The sequence below is a fragment of the Bradysia coprophila genome, assembly GCF_014529535.1.
Source record: "Bradysia coprophila strain Holo2 chromosome IV unlocalized genomic scaffold, BU_Bcop_v1 contig_144, whole genome shotgun sequence".
NCBI classification, from domain to species: Eukaryota; Metazoa; Arthropoda; class Insecta; order Diptera; family Sciaridae; genus Bradysia; species Bradysia coprophila.
Window position 1 is genome coordinate 1,530,136 of NW_023503373.1, and position 19,731 is coordinate 1,549,866.

At 33.6% G+C, this 19,731-nt stretch overlaps 1 protein-coding gene across 1 annotated transcript; it reads left to right on the forward strand.

Moving 5' to 3' along the window:
- The first annotated feature begins 116 nt into the window (after window positions 1–116).
- On the forward strand, window positions 117–1,637 carry LOC119071238 (leucine-rich repeat-containing protein 15-like). The gene is made up of 2 exons (XM_037176073.1): window positions 117–225; window positions 353–1,637. The coding sequence occupies exons 1-2, from the start codon at window positions 197–199 to the stop codon at window positions 1,545–1,547; spliced, it is 1,224 nt and encodes a 407-aa protein (XP_037031968.1). The 5' UTR covers window positions 117–196; the 3' UTR covers window positions 1,548–1,637.
- Window positions 1,638–19,731: the final 18,094 nt, after the last annotated feature.

Below are 19,731 nucleotides of genomic sequence, written 5' to 3' on the forward strand. Positions count from 1 at the left end.
ACACCCTGGTTCACCAGTCCTAGCAATTGAACTCAATTATCTCTTAAAATTCTTTAATCTTTATCAAAACAAATCTTTTCAGAAGAATAAACCTTGAACGCAATTTCACATTGATAGCAATGAATATAAAATTATCGCAGAGAAATGTTATTCATTTATTCATTTTGACGGCATCGAGCGTACAACAAGCATCGACATGGGTTTCAATCAATTCCTGCTGAAAAGGTGAGAATGAAAAACATTTAGGGAATTTTGCAACGAAAATCTATCTTACGAGAAAGGCCGGCGAAACAATATTGATCCATTGACTGTTCTAAGTATGATCGTTTCAAATTCAATTTCTTTGTTTCAGTTCGATCAACATCATCCTTCTCTTGATATGCCAACAATTTGGTACAATTACCGGTTCGGAAGTGAAATGTGTGTCAAATAAAAACGACACGTGTGAGGTATTGGAACCGATCAATGGCAACGATGCTTCGATAACGGTAACCGTCGCATCAGATCAGGATGATAAAACCATCCATCATGTTCACCTATTCAACGTATCAGACGCCATTCCGATAGCATTTTTCCAACGATTTCCAGGAATGTTTCATGCTGAAATCAAGCCCGGTGTCAAGACAATATCGCAAAGTGATTTCACCGACGCTAAAAGCTTACGTTTTCTAGAATTGAAAGACAATTGTTTGGAAATTGTACCGAAAGAAGTATTCGCTGGTGCTATTGCATTGGAAGCAGTCGACCTGGACTCGAATGGCATTCGTGACGTTGAAGATTATGCCTTCTCCGGTGCAACCAAACTGACCTACATTTCATTGAATAAAAATAATTTGACAATAATCCGAAGATTAACCTTCGCTGGTGCAACCAGTTTGGAACGACTCGAATTGCAGGAAAACCAAATCGAAGTAGTAGAAGAGGGGGCTTTTGATAGTAAAACTTTAAAAGAACTTTTCTTCGAATCGAATCGAGTAAAACAACTGCCTGACAACATATTTGCCAACACTCCCAATTTGGACATTGCCTACTTCAGTTCGAATGGAATGACCGAAATTGGCAGAGCTTTTTACAATATAAAACAGCTGGGTCATGTAGCTTTTCGTCATAGCCAATTGAAAGACGTTGATCTCTACGACTTCGTGAAAGCCAATCCGCAATTGAAAGGTATTTACATGGAAGACACATGTTTCGACTTCATCAATCCAGGAAAACCGGGCGAATCATTCCCTAATAAATTGAGAGATCTCTACCTCACCAATAACAACATTTCCAGTTCCAATTTTCTGGAGCACTTGGAAGCCTTCAAAGATCTTCAGTCCATAGACATTGCATTCAATAATATCACCCAGATTGATGGTATCGAGACCATTCGACAAAAATTTCCAAAGCTTGAAATTATTATGTATCCCGGCAATCCGTTGAGCTGTGCATGGATCGAGTCAACACCTTTCGATCGAAAAATGTTTCGTGTTCCTGTCTATCACGAGTCTGAGTTCAATGCTTCGGACTATTCGGTGGTCGATGGAATTTATTGTAAAAAGTAAATTATGTTTCTGATGTAGAATGGCCTTGCCTTTGTGAAGTTCCAATAAAAAATTTGATTTTGCAATAAAAATGTTTAGAAGAAAACATGTACAACGGAGTACGCTACACTCTTCAGCTGTAGTCAAGATATGTTGGGTGCATAGTCAACCCGTTTCGTGTACTTAACAGTCACTTTTTTCGAACGCGATTCTCTCTCACGGCGTGAAGTCATTTGTGAACAATCCCTAAATTATTTGTGTATAGTAAATCCCGATTTTAATGTTTCAACCGGCGTAGGTCTGTTCCATCGTACTCCAAAGATGATTTTTGAGAACAAAATCTGCATGACCTCCCCATGCATGGCCGTGTTAAATACGAGATGCTGTTACGAATAAAATTCAGAATAAACATGAACGTTAAACGGGCAACAGCCCAAAATGACTTGTGTCATTCTCAGTAAATGAGAGGAGGTTTCTGGCACTGAAATAAGTGCGGGAAGAATATCTCTTCCAGAAATCAAAGTTCGATCAGCAATTTGCAGCCGTGCCGATTCATCGAAGAACGAAGCTTTTAAAATTCGAACAGTCCGCGATAGCCACGGAATTTTTAGCCCCGTACGAAGTACTGGGGGCTTATAAGATTAATATGCCGTTTGTAACACGTCGAATTGGAAGCAGACAGTAAGGGCAAAGCATTTGGTTATGTTAATAGATGACGAATCCGCAATAAAAAAAATGTCCGTCCGTCCGTCCGTCCGTCTGTGACCACTCTAGCTTGAGCAAATCACAACCTTTTTTCAAAATTCTTTTTTTCCCCGATTGGTATCGACAAAAGTAAGGTCAAGTTTTTCAGTCTTTCGACGATATCTACCGAAATACGCACGCAATAGCTGCTTGTGATATATCAAATGAAAGGTATTGACGAGTAGAACAAAGTTGCAGAACATTGTTTTTGGGTAAGATGCAACGCGGGCTTGTTGGGAGGGCTCAAAGGTCGTTACTCGGCCCTAAGTGTTTTTTGCACATAAATCGAGTAAATCTCATCCGATTTTGCTAGATTTAGTTTTTTATGGAAGGGAATTGAATATCGAAAATAACGTGGCGAAAAAAGTTTCAAATTTGGGCCCTTGGACTAAGGCCGCTACTCGGCCCTAAGGGTTTTTTGCACATAAATCGAGTAAATCTCATCCGATTTTGCTAGACTTAGTTTTTTATGGAAGGTAATTGAATACCGAAAATAACGTGGCGAAAAAAGTTTCAAATTTGGGCCCTTGGACTAAGGCCGCTACTCGGCCCTAAGTGTTTTTTGCACATAAATCGAGTAAATCTCATCCGATTTTGCTAGATTTAGTTTTTTATGGAAGGGAATTGAATACCAAAATAACGTGGCGAAAAAAGTTTCAAATTTGGGCCCTTGGACTAAGGCCGCTACTCGGCCCTAAGTGTTTTTTGCACATAAATCGAGTAAATCTCATCCGATTTTGCTAGTTTTTGTTTCATTTGAGAGATAATTGAATGCCGAATAGAATGATGGCAAAAAAGTTTCAAATTTGGGCCCTTGGACTAAGGCCGCCACTCGGCCCTAAGTGTTTTTTGCACATAAATCGAGTAAATCTCACCCGATTTTGCTAGATTTAGTTTTTTATGGAAGGTAATTGAATACCGAAAAGAACGTGGCGAAAAAAGTTTCAAATTTGGGCCCTTGGACTAAGGCCGCTACTCGGCCCTAAGTGTTTTTTGCACATAAATCGAGTAAATCTCATCCGATTTTGCTAGTTTTTGTTTCATTTGAGAGATAATTGAATACCTAATAGAAAGTTGGCAAAAAATGTTGGGTTTCTAAAATAATATCGTAAATTGTTGGCTTTATTTGAGAGGTACTTCGTACGGACTTTCGTAAAAATGAACACTTTCAGTAAATTTGACCATGCCCAACTTGACTTGCATTTTGGTAACAGACGCATTAGAGGGTTGTATACGTATTAGGGTTCCGGGCGTATTACGGCTACGGACGTATTATGGTTACGGACGAAATAGGATTACGGGTCGTACGGGGCTAAGTCGCAGCAAACGCTCCGACTGTTCTGATGCCTTGTTTTTATCATGGGTAGCAGTCTCCCCGATCGGCTTTGTGTTTCCGATGGTGATATCCCGGAAAATTGATAGTATTTTTGAAAAATGTGTTCCAGTTGAATTGAAAACTCTACAAAACTACTGAAAATGCCGATGGTCCAAAAGGTGTCCTTGCAGAGATTGCCCTTCATTGAAAATCTGACCTTGATACTTTTCCTCACGTTTCCTGATCGACGATTGACTATGTTAAGCTTTTGGTGTGAGGTTGCAGTACTGTCAGCACACCAGGCATGTCCAGGTCAGCGATCACGTGAAACCATTTGTTTTAACATTTTTGAATGGACTATTCCCATCGCTTATTTCATTCGTTTTGTATATAGTTTATACATCTTGCATCTTGCTATTATGAGACTATATTCGCCTGAGACCTCAAACAATTGACGCCGTAAGTGCGGTCGAAATTCAAGATTGAAAGTAGTACGATTTTGTAAAATATATGAAATGTTAGCAAAAAACGGAAAATACTGAAATGTATGTAACCCTTGCTAGCACGATAACGTGAGTAATTCTGAACCGATTTTGAAAAATTTATTTTCAATCGACGAGAAATTAAAGTCCTGAGGCCAAGTTCGTAGATGGTCAATATCGACCTACTGATTTGGGAGTTATTCCCAAAAGAGTTTTTTTTTGGTTTCTTGATAGCACGATAACTTGAGTAAATCTAAGCCGGAAATCTTTGGAAATTTTGGTTTTAATCGACAAGGAATAAAATTCCTCAGGTCAAGTTCGTAGGTGGTCGATCTTGGACAAATGATCTTGAAGTAATTCCCAAAAGCATTTTTGTCTGGCTTTCGGATTTAACGATATCTCCAGAAATCCTGAACCAATTTTGGAACTTTTTGTTTCGAAATTCGAGAAACCGGTTGCCCATCTAAGCCATCGATGGTGTCAATTTTGAGGCATTTCAGTGAAATTGAAATTTTTAATGTTTGAATTTGCAGACTCCAAATTGCAGTGGTTGGTAGTTGTTATTATTGTTGGGGGCCTTGCAAATATACCTATCAAAATTGTATCAAAAAAAAGCTCAACAGCGAAGCATACAACAACAGCTTACGATTGAAACCCAAAAATATCCCAGATAATGATATACCATTTTGACGATAATAAAACATCATTTTCAGTTCAAATTTATAGTTCTCGATTTAATAAGTAGCTAAATTAGCCACTTTAAAATCACACACAGGATGTTTGAAATTGTTTTCTTCCTTTCACATTTTCAAACAACAGAACAGCAACTTGAAATTAATTGCGTAAGGGCAATTTTAAGTTGATATTTTCCTAACAAAAATCACAGTTGTTATTCCGTTCCGAAAGTCCTTTAAAAAACAGATAATTATTGAAAATGGAACGGAATAACATGTGGAATACATTAGCGAAAATTAAGTGTTCTAACGTCGATCCGACCTATTTTCAAGGAGTCGTAGCACCATGAAAGTGGGCAGTGGCACATTTCATTATCTATGGTTAGAAAATGTTCGCAAGAATTGAGAGTGTGCAACCCATAAAAAAAGACACCGAAATTACATTACGACAGAAACAAATAATTATATGTGGTTGTAATGAATAGCATTGGAAGCTGGTTAGTGGATGATTCTTTTTTTCCTAATGACAATTTGAGAGGGTATTAATTGAAGTTTGCGGTGACCTTTATACCAAAAAATATCGTGTTCACGTGTTCAGCATACTTTTTCCGATCGGAGCTCATATGTAGGCTAAAAAGGCGGTACAGGATACATCTACCCATTTATTTGAAATTAACTAACATTTTTTGATCATCTGAACGTAAAAAAATGTTTCTTAATTAGTTGAGAATATTAGACACTTTGTTGGTGATATGTTTTCAATTATGAAGGGATGCTTTTAGAAATAACTTTGACATACCCATAATGTATTCATTATCAGGTTACATGTTATCAGGTTGATATATGTTCCTCAAGGGATGTGTAGAGTAAGAGTGTATGCATACATTCCGATTGTCGGAGATGTGATTGTAGTTCAATAAATGCGTTTGAAAGAGTTGCGAATGACTGATAAAAATGTAAATGTTATTTGATGGCATACTGATTGCGAATAATGTTTTTTGGGCAATTAGTGCACTGTCGTCATGATATATTTGCAATAATGGAAAGTTGATAAATAAAATAAAAAGGATCTCTCCTCTGCAAAATTTGATGACAGAACATGAGTTCAATTCCAAGTGGTTAATTCTAAAATCTGCAAACAAATATCGACGTCAAAACGTTTTAATTTTTCAATTGTAAGATCAATTAATTGAATTCAGTAAAATGTAAAGCTTAACTGAAGGAAATTAAGTATTGAAACGGATATTTGTTATCGACAATTTAGACGAAAAATGAACCACGAGCAGCTCTAACGATCTCCTATAATCAAGCTAATATTGAAACTAATAAAGGTAAAGATTTTGCACCGAAGTTATACTTAAAACTTAACCAAGGAGGTAATAGATTCAATGATGAAATGGTAATACGCATGTTGTTTGTAAAAAGTTCATTATCGATTTTTGGTGGATGCTACTCGAACTCGATTACAAGTAGCATAATTGCCACTGTAGCACTAAAAATGCAATCGCTTTGTTTTTTTCGATTATTGTAAATCGTGCTATTCGCACTCTAGTGTGAATAGTATCAACTATGCTATTCGCACTCTAGTGTGAATAGTATCAACTATGCTAATCGCACTCTTGTACGTGTAGTCACTTCGTTGATTTTTAACTGGCTATCCGAACTAAGAATCGATTGAATATCTTACGGACTAGTGACTATCTGGTGCAAGTGATGTTGTTCAACACTTTTAATTTTACTAAAGCAAAAGTTAATTGGTAGATCAATTTCCATTTGTCATGGCACAAACAAAAATTGAATTCAAAAAAGAACCAATGACACGTCTGTGCTATGGTTGTAATCGAAACTCGTACATGATTTATGACGACCCCAAAAACACATCTTACAATCTTGAAAAACATTAAAAAAATAAATTGAGAAACGATTTTTAACAACTCATAAGTTAAAATTATATGTTTAATGACAAAATTTAACTTGTGTCAGCATGCGACATTCTACCGAATGTTTATTATGTTACACATTATGTGACTGAGCAAATCAGTTCATAAAAAATAATTATACCAGAAAATCAAAACAAAAAATCCATTGAAGAAAATGTGTTTTATGTCTGTCAATGTTTTGCACTTGTTAAGAAAAAACTGTGGTAAGTTCAAAACCATACACATAAATATACATAAAATGCAGTGCCTATTATCTCCCAGAATGTGATAATAAGCGAACATGTTGAGTTAAATGCGCTTCTCCAAATAAATTTTTTAGCTTATCGCAACACACATAAATTCAACAAACTCAGGCGATATTTCTATCTCCTAATTGATCAAACTTAGAGAACATTTTATTAGAAAGAAGAGATATTTTATACACCACACTTTAATAACGCAGCCATATTATACAACAGGGGTTGGTAATTTGATACTTTGAAATGTTTACGATCTCTTGTTAAGAAACTTAAATTATCAGAAACTAAAAAAAAAAACTTAAAGAAAATGAAATCCCCAGTTGGCAGATTTATAAATAATCTTTGATAAAAAAAACTCATTTTCGAAAAAGGATAAAAGTTTTCCTTGAAAGTATTGAATTACATAAATTTTCAGTTATTTATTTTCAAACGCTATTCCAATATTTATTACGGTACATACGTACCGCGATTGAAATTCACTAAAAAATTGGTTTAAACTTTTCAAAATATTTATGAAAACCCATAATGAAGCGGTGTTTTTGTTGATACCAGCAATGATGGTGTTGTGATATTAGTTCATAAAAGGATTTCGTTATGTTTGTTCAATTAATTTCATTAAAATAAAATATCGAATAACGTTTTGTATTGAGACCCGTTTACTTATACATTATTTGTGAATTTAAAGATTTAACACGCTGTTTATTGTCGGGTCGGTGGTAGAATTTACCCACTTACCGTTTACCCTTACAAGTGATTATCTTTAATTGATTTGAATGAGTTTGATGCTATACCAAAAGTTGTTCGCTAAGAACGGAAATCTAAGATTAATTTCCAACGCGATGTTACGTTGAAGTAAATGCCAATGCTACGGTGTGTAAGTAAATCAAAAATATTGATAAACAACAAATACAGCAATTCATGCCGACTGTCGATCGGTACGTAGTGATGGATCTTTTACTGTTTTGTGGAAGAATGGAATCAATATTCATCCATCTTATGAATAAAAATCTTATTAGCCATACAAATAAATTAGCCACGCACCCCAAAAATTGAAATAAATTTTCGGTGCACAATGCATAAAAACCATAGCCAGGAGGAATTTAAAAAATCAAATATAATAAATCCTCTGACCGAAATATAATGGTTAAATGACTGTAAGAAAAACTCATTTTCTAAACATATAAAAATTTTGACAGTAAATTTTCAAGCAATTCGCCACGGATGCATGGATTTTAATAGATTTTCGATGTTCAGCTGGGTTTGGTGATTCTTATGAATTTTTATGTATTTTTTCAAATGGAAAAATTTAAAGAAAAAAAAACGATTTTTGTATGAAAAAACCTACATATAGGATGATCGAAGAGATGTAAACAAATTCACTCGGACAAACAGAATCAATTCGTTCCATCTTGTTTCAATGTTTTTATAGTTGTTTTCCAGGTGTTAAGACCAAGAAATTCCAATTTCATCGCAGATTTTTCGCGCTTATTTGTTACGGCGAATAATGTTAATAATCTTTTCATATAAATGGTAATACGATTTCTGTCTCTTTGAAGGATTCACAAAAAAAAAAAACTGAAGTTTATGAAAAGGATGAGTGTATGTTTAGTGTTGTCGTTTGAGTGGCGTTAAATGACAATCGACCAGAAAATCGATTCGGTTTTGTGATTTAGATATTGCTTTCAAAAGATTGGTTTATGGAACTTAAATGAATTTAGAGCCAAAATACTAACCACCATAACATTTGCACCTTTAATAAGAACATAAATTGCAAATTAAACTACAAACTTAATTTGATTGCAATATTACCTCAATACTATCGGTGATTAATTAATAAATTTTTAAATTTTGAAAGAAGGTTTGTCTATTAAAAGAGATCTCTGAGAAATGATACGCCCTTTTAAAAGGGGTATAGGTATTTATGTAGGTGTGATTGTTGAGAAAAATGAAGAAAGGGTAACGGGAACAGAACAGAAATTCCGATTAAATAGACTTCATTTTAAGAGTTTGAATTGAAAAATTAGGAAATGAAGGAAAAAATTCGAAGTTTTCTTAATTTAACCTGTTGATTCTTGTGTTTTAAAAAAAAAATCCAAAACTAATCGCAGAAGGATAGAGAGATTACGATTTTAATTTAAATAAAGTCAATGTGAAAATTTAGTCGCCTCTACATACATTCTGCTGTTTCAAAGCAATGAATGTTATTCTATTTTGTAGAGCTATAATATTTGGGAGTTAATTCCCTAAAATTACCAGAAAAAATTTCTTTATATTTGCTTGTTCATAGTTTTTGAATTCTTCCTAATGTTTTACGAGCAATTAATAATACAAATACAAAGAAGAACAAATTGGGATTTTTTGGAATTAATTCCCAAATATTAGGCTCTGTTTCAGGGCCTAATATTTGTCAAAAGTTTCACAAATGTTTCACAAAAAATTGTTAAACATTTGTGAAACATTTGTCAAAATTTGTGAAACTTTTGACAAATATTCTGTTTGTATAAATCTAACACATCTTAAATCTTAACTAAGGAGCTACGGGAAGTTTCCGTCTCTCTAATGAATATTATTCAACTCATAACTTAATGGAAAGATTAAAGGGACATTTCAAGGTTTAACATTTCAACCTAATTCCTTGATCTAACCAAACTAGAAAATATAAAGCATTTTGGTGGATTTTCGACCATCCGTTCGGGAGATATGAGGAAATGAAGTTAGGTGTGTGAAACTTAAGTTGTACAAAAAATTAGATTCGTAGAATCTCCAAGGCGAGCAAAAAGTGAAATTTATTTCACATAAAAAATTGTTTAACAAATGAAAATCTAGATTTTTCATTTTAGTATTTAATTCTTGTTGCGATCGCGTGGCTTACAAAAATTCAGAAAATGAAAATCTAAGTTTTCATTTGTTTGATGAATTTCTTCTGGAATCAGTTAGAAACCAAAACAACACCCAGATCAGAAAACATGTCGAATTTCACTTTTTTCTTTCTGTAAATTTATTTAATCCAATTGTTCCATTTTTTGTGTGTGTGTGTGATTTTCCGCTTTTTAAAATTTTATTATGAGTTGAAGCTCCATCAAAAATTAGTCATTTTTTTCAATTTAATTCATAAATCTCAGTGAAGCGTCTCCCCTTGGTATACAACAACTTCAGACGACATGTCATCATTGGTAACGACGACAAAATTAATCAACTCTTCCTAATATTTTCCACTTATATAGCAAAATACTTGTTAAAACAAGTGAATTGATAGATTTTGCATCAGTCTGTTGGACAACACTTAGAATTCAAGTTACAGATTTCATCTCCCTAATGTTATGCTTATAGTATGTCTATGAAGGTTCATGGATTCAACAATTATTCTTAAGACATTTAGCTGGATTCTAGCTAGAATCACTGTTAGTATACATTAATTTGTATTAAACACGTCCAAGACCTTTAAATAATCAGTAGGAATAATCAGTAGACGATATTGTCTACATATATTTTATTATCCTGCGTAGAATTGATGCAATTTTCTGCAAAAACAGCACAGACTTGATCGTCATCACCGTCCGGAGTTAACGTTAATCTCAATGTAATTATATTTTAGCCGACCAAACCAACGTGCGTAAAGCATATGGCAAACGGAGACGTGTCGACCAGTAACACTCTAGGCGAGACTATGCAATTAGAAAGAATATTGTGAATCGGTCGGTTTTCATGATCACTGTACAATAATTAAGGGAGTAAGATAAAATTCGATTCATAATCTAATTGATACCTTTATCTCGAATTAGCAGAAATCGGTAATAACCATTTATTACCGACGTTGGTACTTACATAAAATATAATTATTAAAAAAATAACTGGAAATCGTTCACGGTGGTGTCAATAACAAAAGCGTCAATTTGCACGGTAACATCAAAGAAAGTTGTTTTTCGAAAATGTTCTATAAAAAAGTGCAACGTCAGGGAGGTCTGACTATGGTCTCAACTGTATAGATCATGGATCTATGATGTGTTTGTGTGTTTCTCTTCTTTTTTTTCACTTTTTCTGTTTTATTTTGAACATTTTTCATGAAAAATCTTTTGTTAATTTTTATGGTTACCTCTGTGTTTGCAATAAATGTCTTACACCATCAAGTATCCGTTTTTCTAAAAGATTTTGTTCGTTTTGTTTCGCCGATGTGTGTTAAAATATCTGAAGTTATCATTAGCACGTGCGATAAGAATAAAATCTTGAAATGTTGTTGGTGGCATACGATATATAATATACGAACTGCCGTTTATTACTTTAATGATATGGGTTTGGGTATAACTTTGATCGAATACCGGTCTTTAAAAAAGTGTGTGTTCGGACGAAAATGAATGGATTGACAAGAAGAAAATATTATTTGTTCTTGCCGTTCGTTTTTAATCTTCAGATCGCATTAATCACCTTTCGTACCGACCCTAAAAAGGAAGTTCATTATGTTGTTCAGCAAAAACTATATACTTTAAAACAGCACAAAGAAAAACGAATCCACAAAAAGCTTCCAGTATTTTGAAGTCACGAATTTTGTTACAAAAAATTTGTCACGCGTCCTGAAATTAAATGGTGAAAAAGGTCGCCTTTATTTCGCATTATTTTTATTATAAAATCTTTGTATGCTGGTCGTTATTCGTATTTGGGTTGACATAAAAAGGCATGTCTAAAGAGACCGTTCAAATGCACTTCTATTTAAACATGATTTTCAAAATTTTTCGCGATTAGCTATGGGTTATGCTTTTTAATAGGCGATTTGTGACAATTGTTTGATGGAATGCATGTCTTTTTAAATCCCTTTTGGTGTTTGTTGCTGATGCAGAGTTACCAGGTGATAGAAGTAAAACGATTTACATAAGCAAATATTTATTGTAATGGTTCTTTGGAGATTTGAACGAACCGTAGCTGACATAGGGTTTCCCAGTTTTGCTGAATTTTCAATTTACTGCAAAACTTGTTGAACCTCCACTGTATTTTCTGTGTTTATGTATTGTAAATATCATATGCTAAGCACTAATCTCGCTGCTTTCATCATGTATTTTATTCCGATTCGCAAATAATTTTTTTATTTAAGTTTAAGAGGCATCGGTGCTTTGCTGAAAGGCATACATTTGGGCGTTTTTTAAATAGTGAATTTTAGTTTACTTTTGATGATATCCATCAGAATTCCTTTTTGAAAAATGTGCGACCGCAAACCACGAATGTCTTAGCTTTCAACAGAAAATAGATGTGGTAGTAGCAGTTTGACCAGCCATGAGAAAACTGAGCAGTTTATGAAAAATTCGTTAAACTACTCACTTTTCTCAGAGCTGGTCAAACGACTACAAGTAAAACTTCTTTTTATTGAAAGCTAACACATTCCTGGTCGGAATTGTGGCCGTACATTTTTAAAAATCCTGATGAAAAGATATCATCAAAAATGAAATAGGAGACACACAAATGTTGGTACAATTTTAGCTAAGTACCGATGTCTTAGGTGAAACTATAGTCTACATTTAGGAGTTTCGTGTTGTATTTTCGCTGATATCTATTTACAAAAATCCTTTTTGACGACAGAAAACACCCCAAATGTGTTAGCTTTCAACAACAACAAAAATAGATTTGTTTGTGGCAGTTTGACCATCTCTCAGAAGTCAAAAGTTTATGCAAATTTACGCAAACTGTTGACTTTTCTCAAACTGCCACACACAAATCTATTTTTTATTGAAACCCATTTGTAGTGTTTATTGTCGTCTTACATTTTTCAAAAAGGATTTTTGTTAAACGATGGTAGCGGAAATACAAGGTAATAGACCGAAATGAAGACAGCTTATTTCAGCTTCTATCGTAAGTTAATGTTCGAAAGTTTGGTTTGGTTGCTTTTACGGCTTAACGGATACTTACACAAAATTTCCCACAACTTGCTCGTGGCAGTTAATAATTTGTCATCTGTTATCGACCTACATGCCAAAAATAATTGATAAGCTCTGGAGAATGTCGTCTTATATAGCAAAATTTATGTTTAACAATTGAAGTAAAAGATTTTTTTAACTTGCCCTCTCTTTTAGATAAATCGTCGACAACATGACTAAAGGGTGTATCTCCGATATCTCAAGAACTACTGAACCGATTTTGAAAAACTTTTTTTTCCTGAATGATAGTAACAAGTTATGAATTTTGAGCATAGAAAAATTTTCAGTAAAAAACCAGGCCGATTGACTTCATGTCGAGCTCAAAACTCTTTACTTTCTACTACCTTTCAGAGAAAAATAAAGTTTTATTAAAATCGGCTCAAATGTCCTACAAATTTTGTTTTTAAAAAAATGGTTTTTTCAGTTTTTCGACAATATCTTCCGAACCGTATGGTCAATTGACTGTACATCGGGCTCAAAATTAATAACTTTTCACTGCCCTTTAGTTATGTTGCCGACGAAATGTCCAGGGCTGCACATCATTGGTAAGACCAGTCAAAGATACTTAATAAGGCTAAACGACTGTTCTTAACTATAAGACAATTCGTCCGACCAATCTTTAGCATTTATCTTGGATCCAATGGAAAATCTTGATTTTTATTCGCAATTAAATTTCTACTAATAGGATTATTCAAATTCCTCTCTGTGAAACACCGCAACCCATTTCAATGCAATGTGTATATAAATAAAGTTGATGTCATAATGGAATTTAAATTGGTTCAATAAACGTTTAAGTTATACTTATTCATATGGTAAATTTAGCACATGATGATCGCGTATCATAAAATTTTATTAGAAACAAAAAGTTAGTAAACGACACCAAATGGAAATATCATTTAATATTCAATTATAATTCTCCTCCTAACAAAAGTGGAACTATAAATTTATTCGTATCGCAGACATACAACATTCAACATTCAAAAATGTTTTCAGTTTATAAGCATCCCGAACATGACTTTAGCCGTGGAATAATTTGATAACAAAGTATTTTAACGACTTCGACGACTTTTAAAATGTATAACTTTCCGTTTTAAATCAACGGTAATAAAAATGTTTTAAAAACTATCTGACCCAACGAAGTAATAAAACAGTCGCACACACTCGTGTTTGTGTTGTTGATTGTCAACTAATAAAAATTTGAAACAAACGAAACGAAAAAAAAATGTAACTCTTTGCGGTTCTCACAAAAGAAAGTAATAAAATCTCAAATCATTCTTCTCATTTAATTAAATACAAAAATGATAAAACGTAATTTATGGGCAAAAGAAATCGGCTTCCTTTTTACAATGAAGAAGCACTATAAAATTCTAAAATGGCATTAAATTTACACAAACAAAAAATAACATTTCGGCAGACTTGTATGTAATCTAATCAAAATACTGAAATAAGAAGAGGAAAAAAAAAGTGAATTTCGTTTTGTGAAATATTTTAACTCTCGGTTATCTTTAGCATTAATCCCATACTTGCTGACATTATTGAAATTTATTGAAAACCCTTTTCACGATCGTAACCGCCCTTTTTCTGTAGATTAATCAAAAATAAATAAATTTTAGAATGAAATTACAAACATCATCGTATTATTGAGGTCTAATGATCAACAAGATTGAATTAAAAAATTTCCAATTAAGTGCAAATATGGGCGTTTTTCCATTTCATCAATAAAGTGTAATAAAATTAGAAGAAAAAAACATTTAGATGAAAGGAGATGATCTGGGCTTTTATGCCAATGGGCCATTAGCCATTTCTATTGGGTTAATGGTTGAAAAAGGTAAAATAGGAAAGTAGTTCATATAGGAATAGGACGCACAACTACGTAATGATAGTTATGAGAATGCATCCTTCTATATGAAGTAACGTTAAGGATATTCCAAGTCTCGACTTTACACTCGACTATATTTTCAAACCGATTACTTGGCACATATTCGTGCTCTTCCCGTCATTTTTAAATATGCTGAGTATATTCAGTATATCGCGTATATTTTGAGTATATCCAGTATATCTAGTATATCTTCGTATATTCCGTATATCGAGTATAAGTCACATGACTTTGACAACCGCCTTATTTAGAAAAATTAAATTTTTTTACGCTATGGTTTTCGATCCAACAAAATGCCAGTGTGTAGCTTGTGATTTCAGGAGTCTGGCATGGTAATTAGTTTTTCGATCGAACTAATATCGGCTGAGCGATAAGACTTTGAAATCAAGTGCAAATCAATACAAAAACAAACATTTTCCATTAGCCAGACTTCTGAGATCACAAGCTACACACTGGCATTTTGTTTGATCGAAATCCATCGCGTAAAAATTTTTATTTTTCTAAATAAGGCAGTTGTCAAACTCATGTGACTTATACTCGATATACGGAATATACGAAGATATACTGGATATACTCGAAATATACGCGATATACTGGACATACTCAGCATATTTAAAAATGACGGGAAGAGCCCTCATATTACACACGGGCATTTTGTTTGCCGAAAATCCGTCAGGTCAAAAGGTAATGATTTTTCTGATGATACCCTTTTAATTTTTTTCAACGTACAACGTTATTCTAAGCAAAATGCGCGTACTTTTTATTAAATTAATTTTGTCATAATCCGCACAGCAACACATTTTATCAGCCCCTTAAAGCTCGACCAAGGCTGCTTGTAGCCGCGTTAAGAAAAAAATTGTTGGAGTCCTGTAGGTAGAACTATGCTATGTTTGGTCACTATTTTGATCAATATAATGTTTAAAACAATATAAAATCGAAGATATGGGTCCGCTATATAATAATTTTTTCATATGCCTGCCCTGCATGTTTCGAAGTTTAGACAAACTTATAAAAATTCGTTTCATTTAGGAGGCATACCGAAGAACCACTTTTTGCTTAAAAGCATACTTTGCGTCGATTAAACATAACTCTTCTAGATGATCTTACCTAATTGCAGAATCTAATTTGAATCTTAATATTCAGATAGTAATCCTTACAAAAATTTAATTTAACTGAGATCTGACCAGAATAAACGGATTTGTATGGACTGTCCAAGCATCGAATTTCTACTGGAAAACTCAACAACTGCTATAACATTTAGTGTAACAAATCATCTGTTATAGACAGAGACGACAAAAACGACAAAAACAAGCAATTAGATTTGATTACTATGGTTCTATATAGTGAAATTTAGGTTTTAACAAATGAAGTAAGAGATTTTGCATTGACGAATATTATTTTATGAAAAGAAGGAAATTGTACTGGCTTGTCGTCTGTGAATTTGCCACAAACACAAATGAAGCAAAGGAATAAAGATATGGATGAGAAAATTGAAAGTGTGTTCTCAGACGATTTGTTATTTAAGATAAATATGGATAGAAAGTAGGAAAGTTAGTTAGTACGCCTTTCAGAATTTTTCAATATATACGTTCCTAGTACCACTCAAGCTTATCGTTTCTTCGATTCGCTTCTAAGGCCTAATTCTTTTATGTGGCATTATAGATTGAACAATGCGCCGATAGTTCGGACAGGATTCGGTGTGTTAATATCATTGTTATTGTATACATTTCAAAGAAGTTTCTTTTTATTCGTCAATAATACGATCGCATTCTCAAACGCATTCACAACTAAAAGAAATCGGTTTTGCCGTACGTTAAATCGAGTCTTATTATTTGGGAAATGTTCCGAACAAAAATAAATTTTTTATTTTGTTGCTATTATGTGTAAGACACCATAAAAATGCTTCGTTCCTTTATGCAATTTACGTTGCAACAAAGCCTATAAAGGAAAAATCGATTTTCTTTTAACCATTAAATTCAACAAAAACGAAATTTTATTGCAAAAATATCACACAATAAACAATTTCCAATATACACTCATGCCGAGCAATTCATTCCCATTCAATGAAACTATTTTTAAACAGATCTTTGAAAGATTTTCTATTACTCTTGAATGGCACAAGTTGAACGGTATATACTATTATGGGGATGTAACATGGGATGTACGAAATCGAAAAACGTTTCATTCTTAAACTCGAATCAATTGTCATTCTTTAAGGAAAACTATTAGTAAACATAATTTGTATACGATCGCATTGTACTTGAGTGCTATTTGTATGCACCAAAGCGAGAAATCATATTCTCTTAAGAATATATGAACCGACCAGATGGTACAAGGAATCGTTAAGCGGACAATACGAAAATAGCCACATAAACACCGAATACTTACTTTCCATTCAGAAATATATTTAGCGTATCTGTCTCTGAAAGAACTCTTTGAATGATTTGAATATTCTTTAAGTTTAAGTTTACGTTTTGCGTAAAATCTTTTAGTATTATGCAACCCATTAGGAGGTCTCATCCATTCATAAATTTTACATTTCGAGTACTTTCTCAAAAGTAAATTTTACGATCGAGTACCACATACATTGCATTAAACAAAGAAGGAATTCATTTACTATCGTAGGTATGACAAATTGTATGAATGAACCTGGCATACAATGTAACGATTTATTGAAGGCATCATAATGAAATAGTGAATACAACTAAGGTAAAACATATTCTAGATTGTTAGGGAAATCAGAACATAACGAATGATTCTTAGAAGTACAAATATATATTTGGAATAATCTTTCAGATTCGGCAAGAATATCATCAGAAATGTTGTTGAATCTAGGACTTTATTTGTTTCAAGTATTTTTAACAGATTGAAATAAAATCTTTCACTTCATTTGGTCAAACATGTATTTTGCTATATGGAACGACAGATTAATAATCATTTTTTGTTGTCGTTGTGAAAAGCAAATGATAATAATCGCCCGAAAATGGTTTATTTTTCCAAAGCAATGCCATTTTGCAATATCATCCAACATTCTCCATCTTTTAGTTGTACAAAAATCGTTCAATGCATGCATGCCAAAAATAACAATAAGTAATAACTCTTTAGAAATTGAAGAACATAATTTCTACTGGCTATTGAACACGATACAAAATATGAAAAAAGCGAAGAAAAAAACCAAAAAGTAAAACTGTCTATCAAGACAAAACTATCCAGCATCAAACGAATTTGCTCAACGTCATAATGCTTTCAAAAGAAAATTTTCTGCATTATATCCAATTCTTTATCAGCACAGAAATTCCTTTATCTGTCTTTTGATCCTTTCTGAAATAACGTCATTGAACAAAGAAACATCTACGTTTATCCTTTCTAACGATACGCCCGAAACTTTTTCATTTCGCCTACACTTATTAAGAGCACGAGCACGATGGCTTGACGCACAAGACCATTATGGCACGTTTTCTTGGAATTGGCTCAATGCATACCGAAGATTTGTTCGGCTCACAAATACAAGTCACATAACAGATTTTATCGGTAGTTTTCTTTTATTTTCGTTGCTTAGTGTGACCGAATTACTGGGCCAGTAGTTTAAGGTTGAATGTGGTTTAGTTTTGCAGAAAATTTAAAGGGATTTTCAGAAATATTTTTTATGGTTGCAGGGCATTAGATTGTTTTGATGATCTGCGATCACGTACAACCTTATTTTTATTGTAGGGAGTGGATCTTATTGCATCGTTTTAACAGGAAGGAAGAGAATGCAAATTGATACTATCAGAACATATTTCAAATTTTATTTTTTGGTAAATACATATTTGGACAACCTGCTAATTCAATTGATGAATATTTTTAACGACTTGGTTCAAAGTCTTCAATATATTAGACACATTTGCACCTATCAGGCAAAATACGTGTTAAAACAAATGAAGTAAAAGATTTATTGCAGGCTGTTCAACATTGTTGCTGGCGGGAATTTCGGGATCGGAATTGTAAGACGTTAATGACCCAGTCAAAGGAAATGGGTAAGCCGACACTTACGTTGATATTCTTTATTCATTCGAACTTGCAGAAGGCTACAAATTTCAACACAATACAGAGGTTAGGTTATGTTTTCAAACTAACCATAATCGTACATACTTATCGTGTATTGACCGGGTGCAACAATCTTGAATCTAACACAAATTTCTGGGCGCTTCTATAATTCAACAACACAGAGTTAGAATAGATACGAATTGTAAATGAAAGTCTCGAATTTACCGATTACGATAACGGATGAGTATATGACAACGCGCTCTCAAATCCCAGAAATTGTTCTTTAGCTTAGCCTACGGGAAAAATAACAATAAATTCCGGTTCTATTTGTTACCGCAAGACGAATGTTTACTCACAGCTAGAGTTTGATATATAAAACTTGAGGATTTTGCACGATAACTTGCGTGCGTTTAATTGAATGAAACTTTGATCTAATGAAATCTTGATCGAATAGAAAAACTTTGACAATTGACCGGATGACGTTGGTTCTAAAATTGATCTGACGGTTCGGATTTGTTGCTACGGCCACCTACATGTTGTTGCTGGCAGTAACAAACATACTTAAAAAATCAAATGAAATATGATTCGATAACTATCCTAGAGTCATGACATGGTCGCGGTCTGTCAGAGGTAAAGGATTAAATCTACCAGTTGGTGGTGTGAAGGTGTCAATTTAATTAGTAATTAATCTAAAAAATAGGTTTTGTATAAGAAGACAACCCTTGCATATACAGTGAGAAAAAAGTGAAATTACACTGACATCATTTCCGATAACGCTGTCAAATTTCTCAACCATAAATCCCGGTTGAATACAACGAACAAAATTCACATACAGAGAGCTATTATCCAAAGCGTTCTATTGGGCGCCTATACTGTGTGGGGAAACCGTACAAATCACCACATTAAAAAGCTTCAAGTCATCAAGAATAAATGTCTCAAAATAATTCTTAACCTACATTGGTACCATAGCACAAACGACTTACACAAACGTGCTGCGTTGACTCCATCC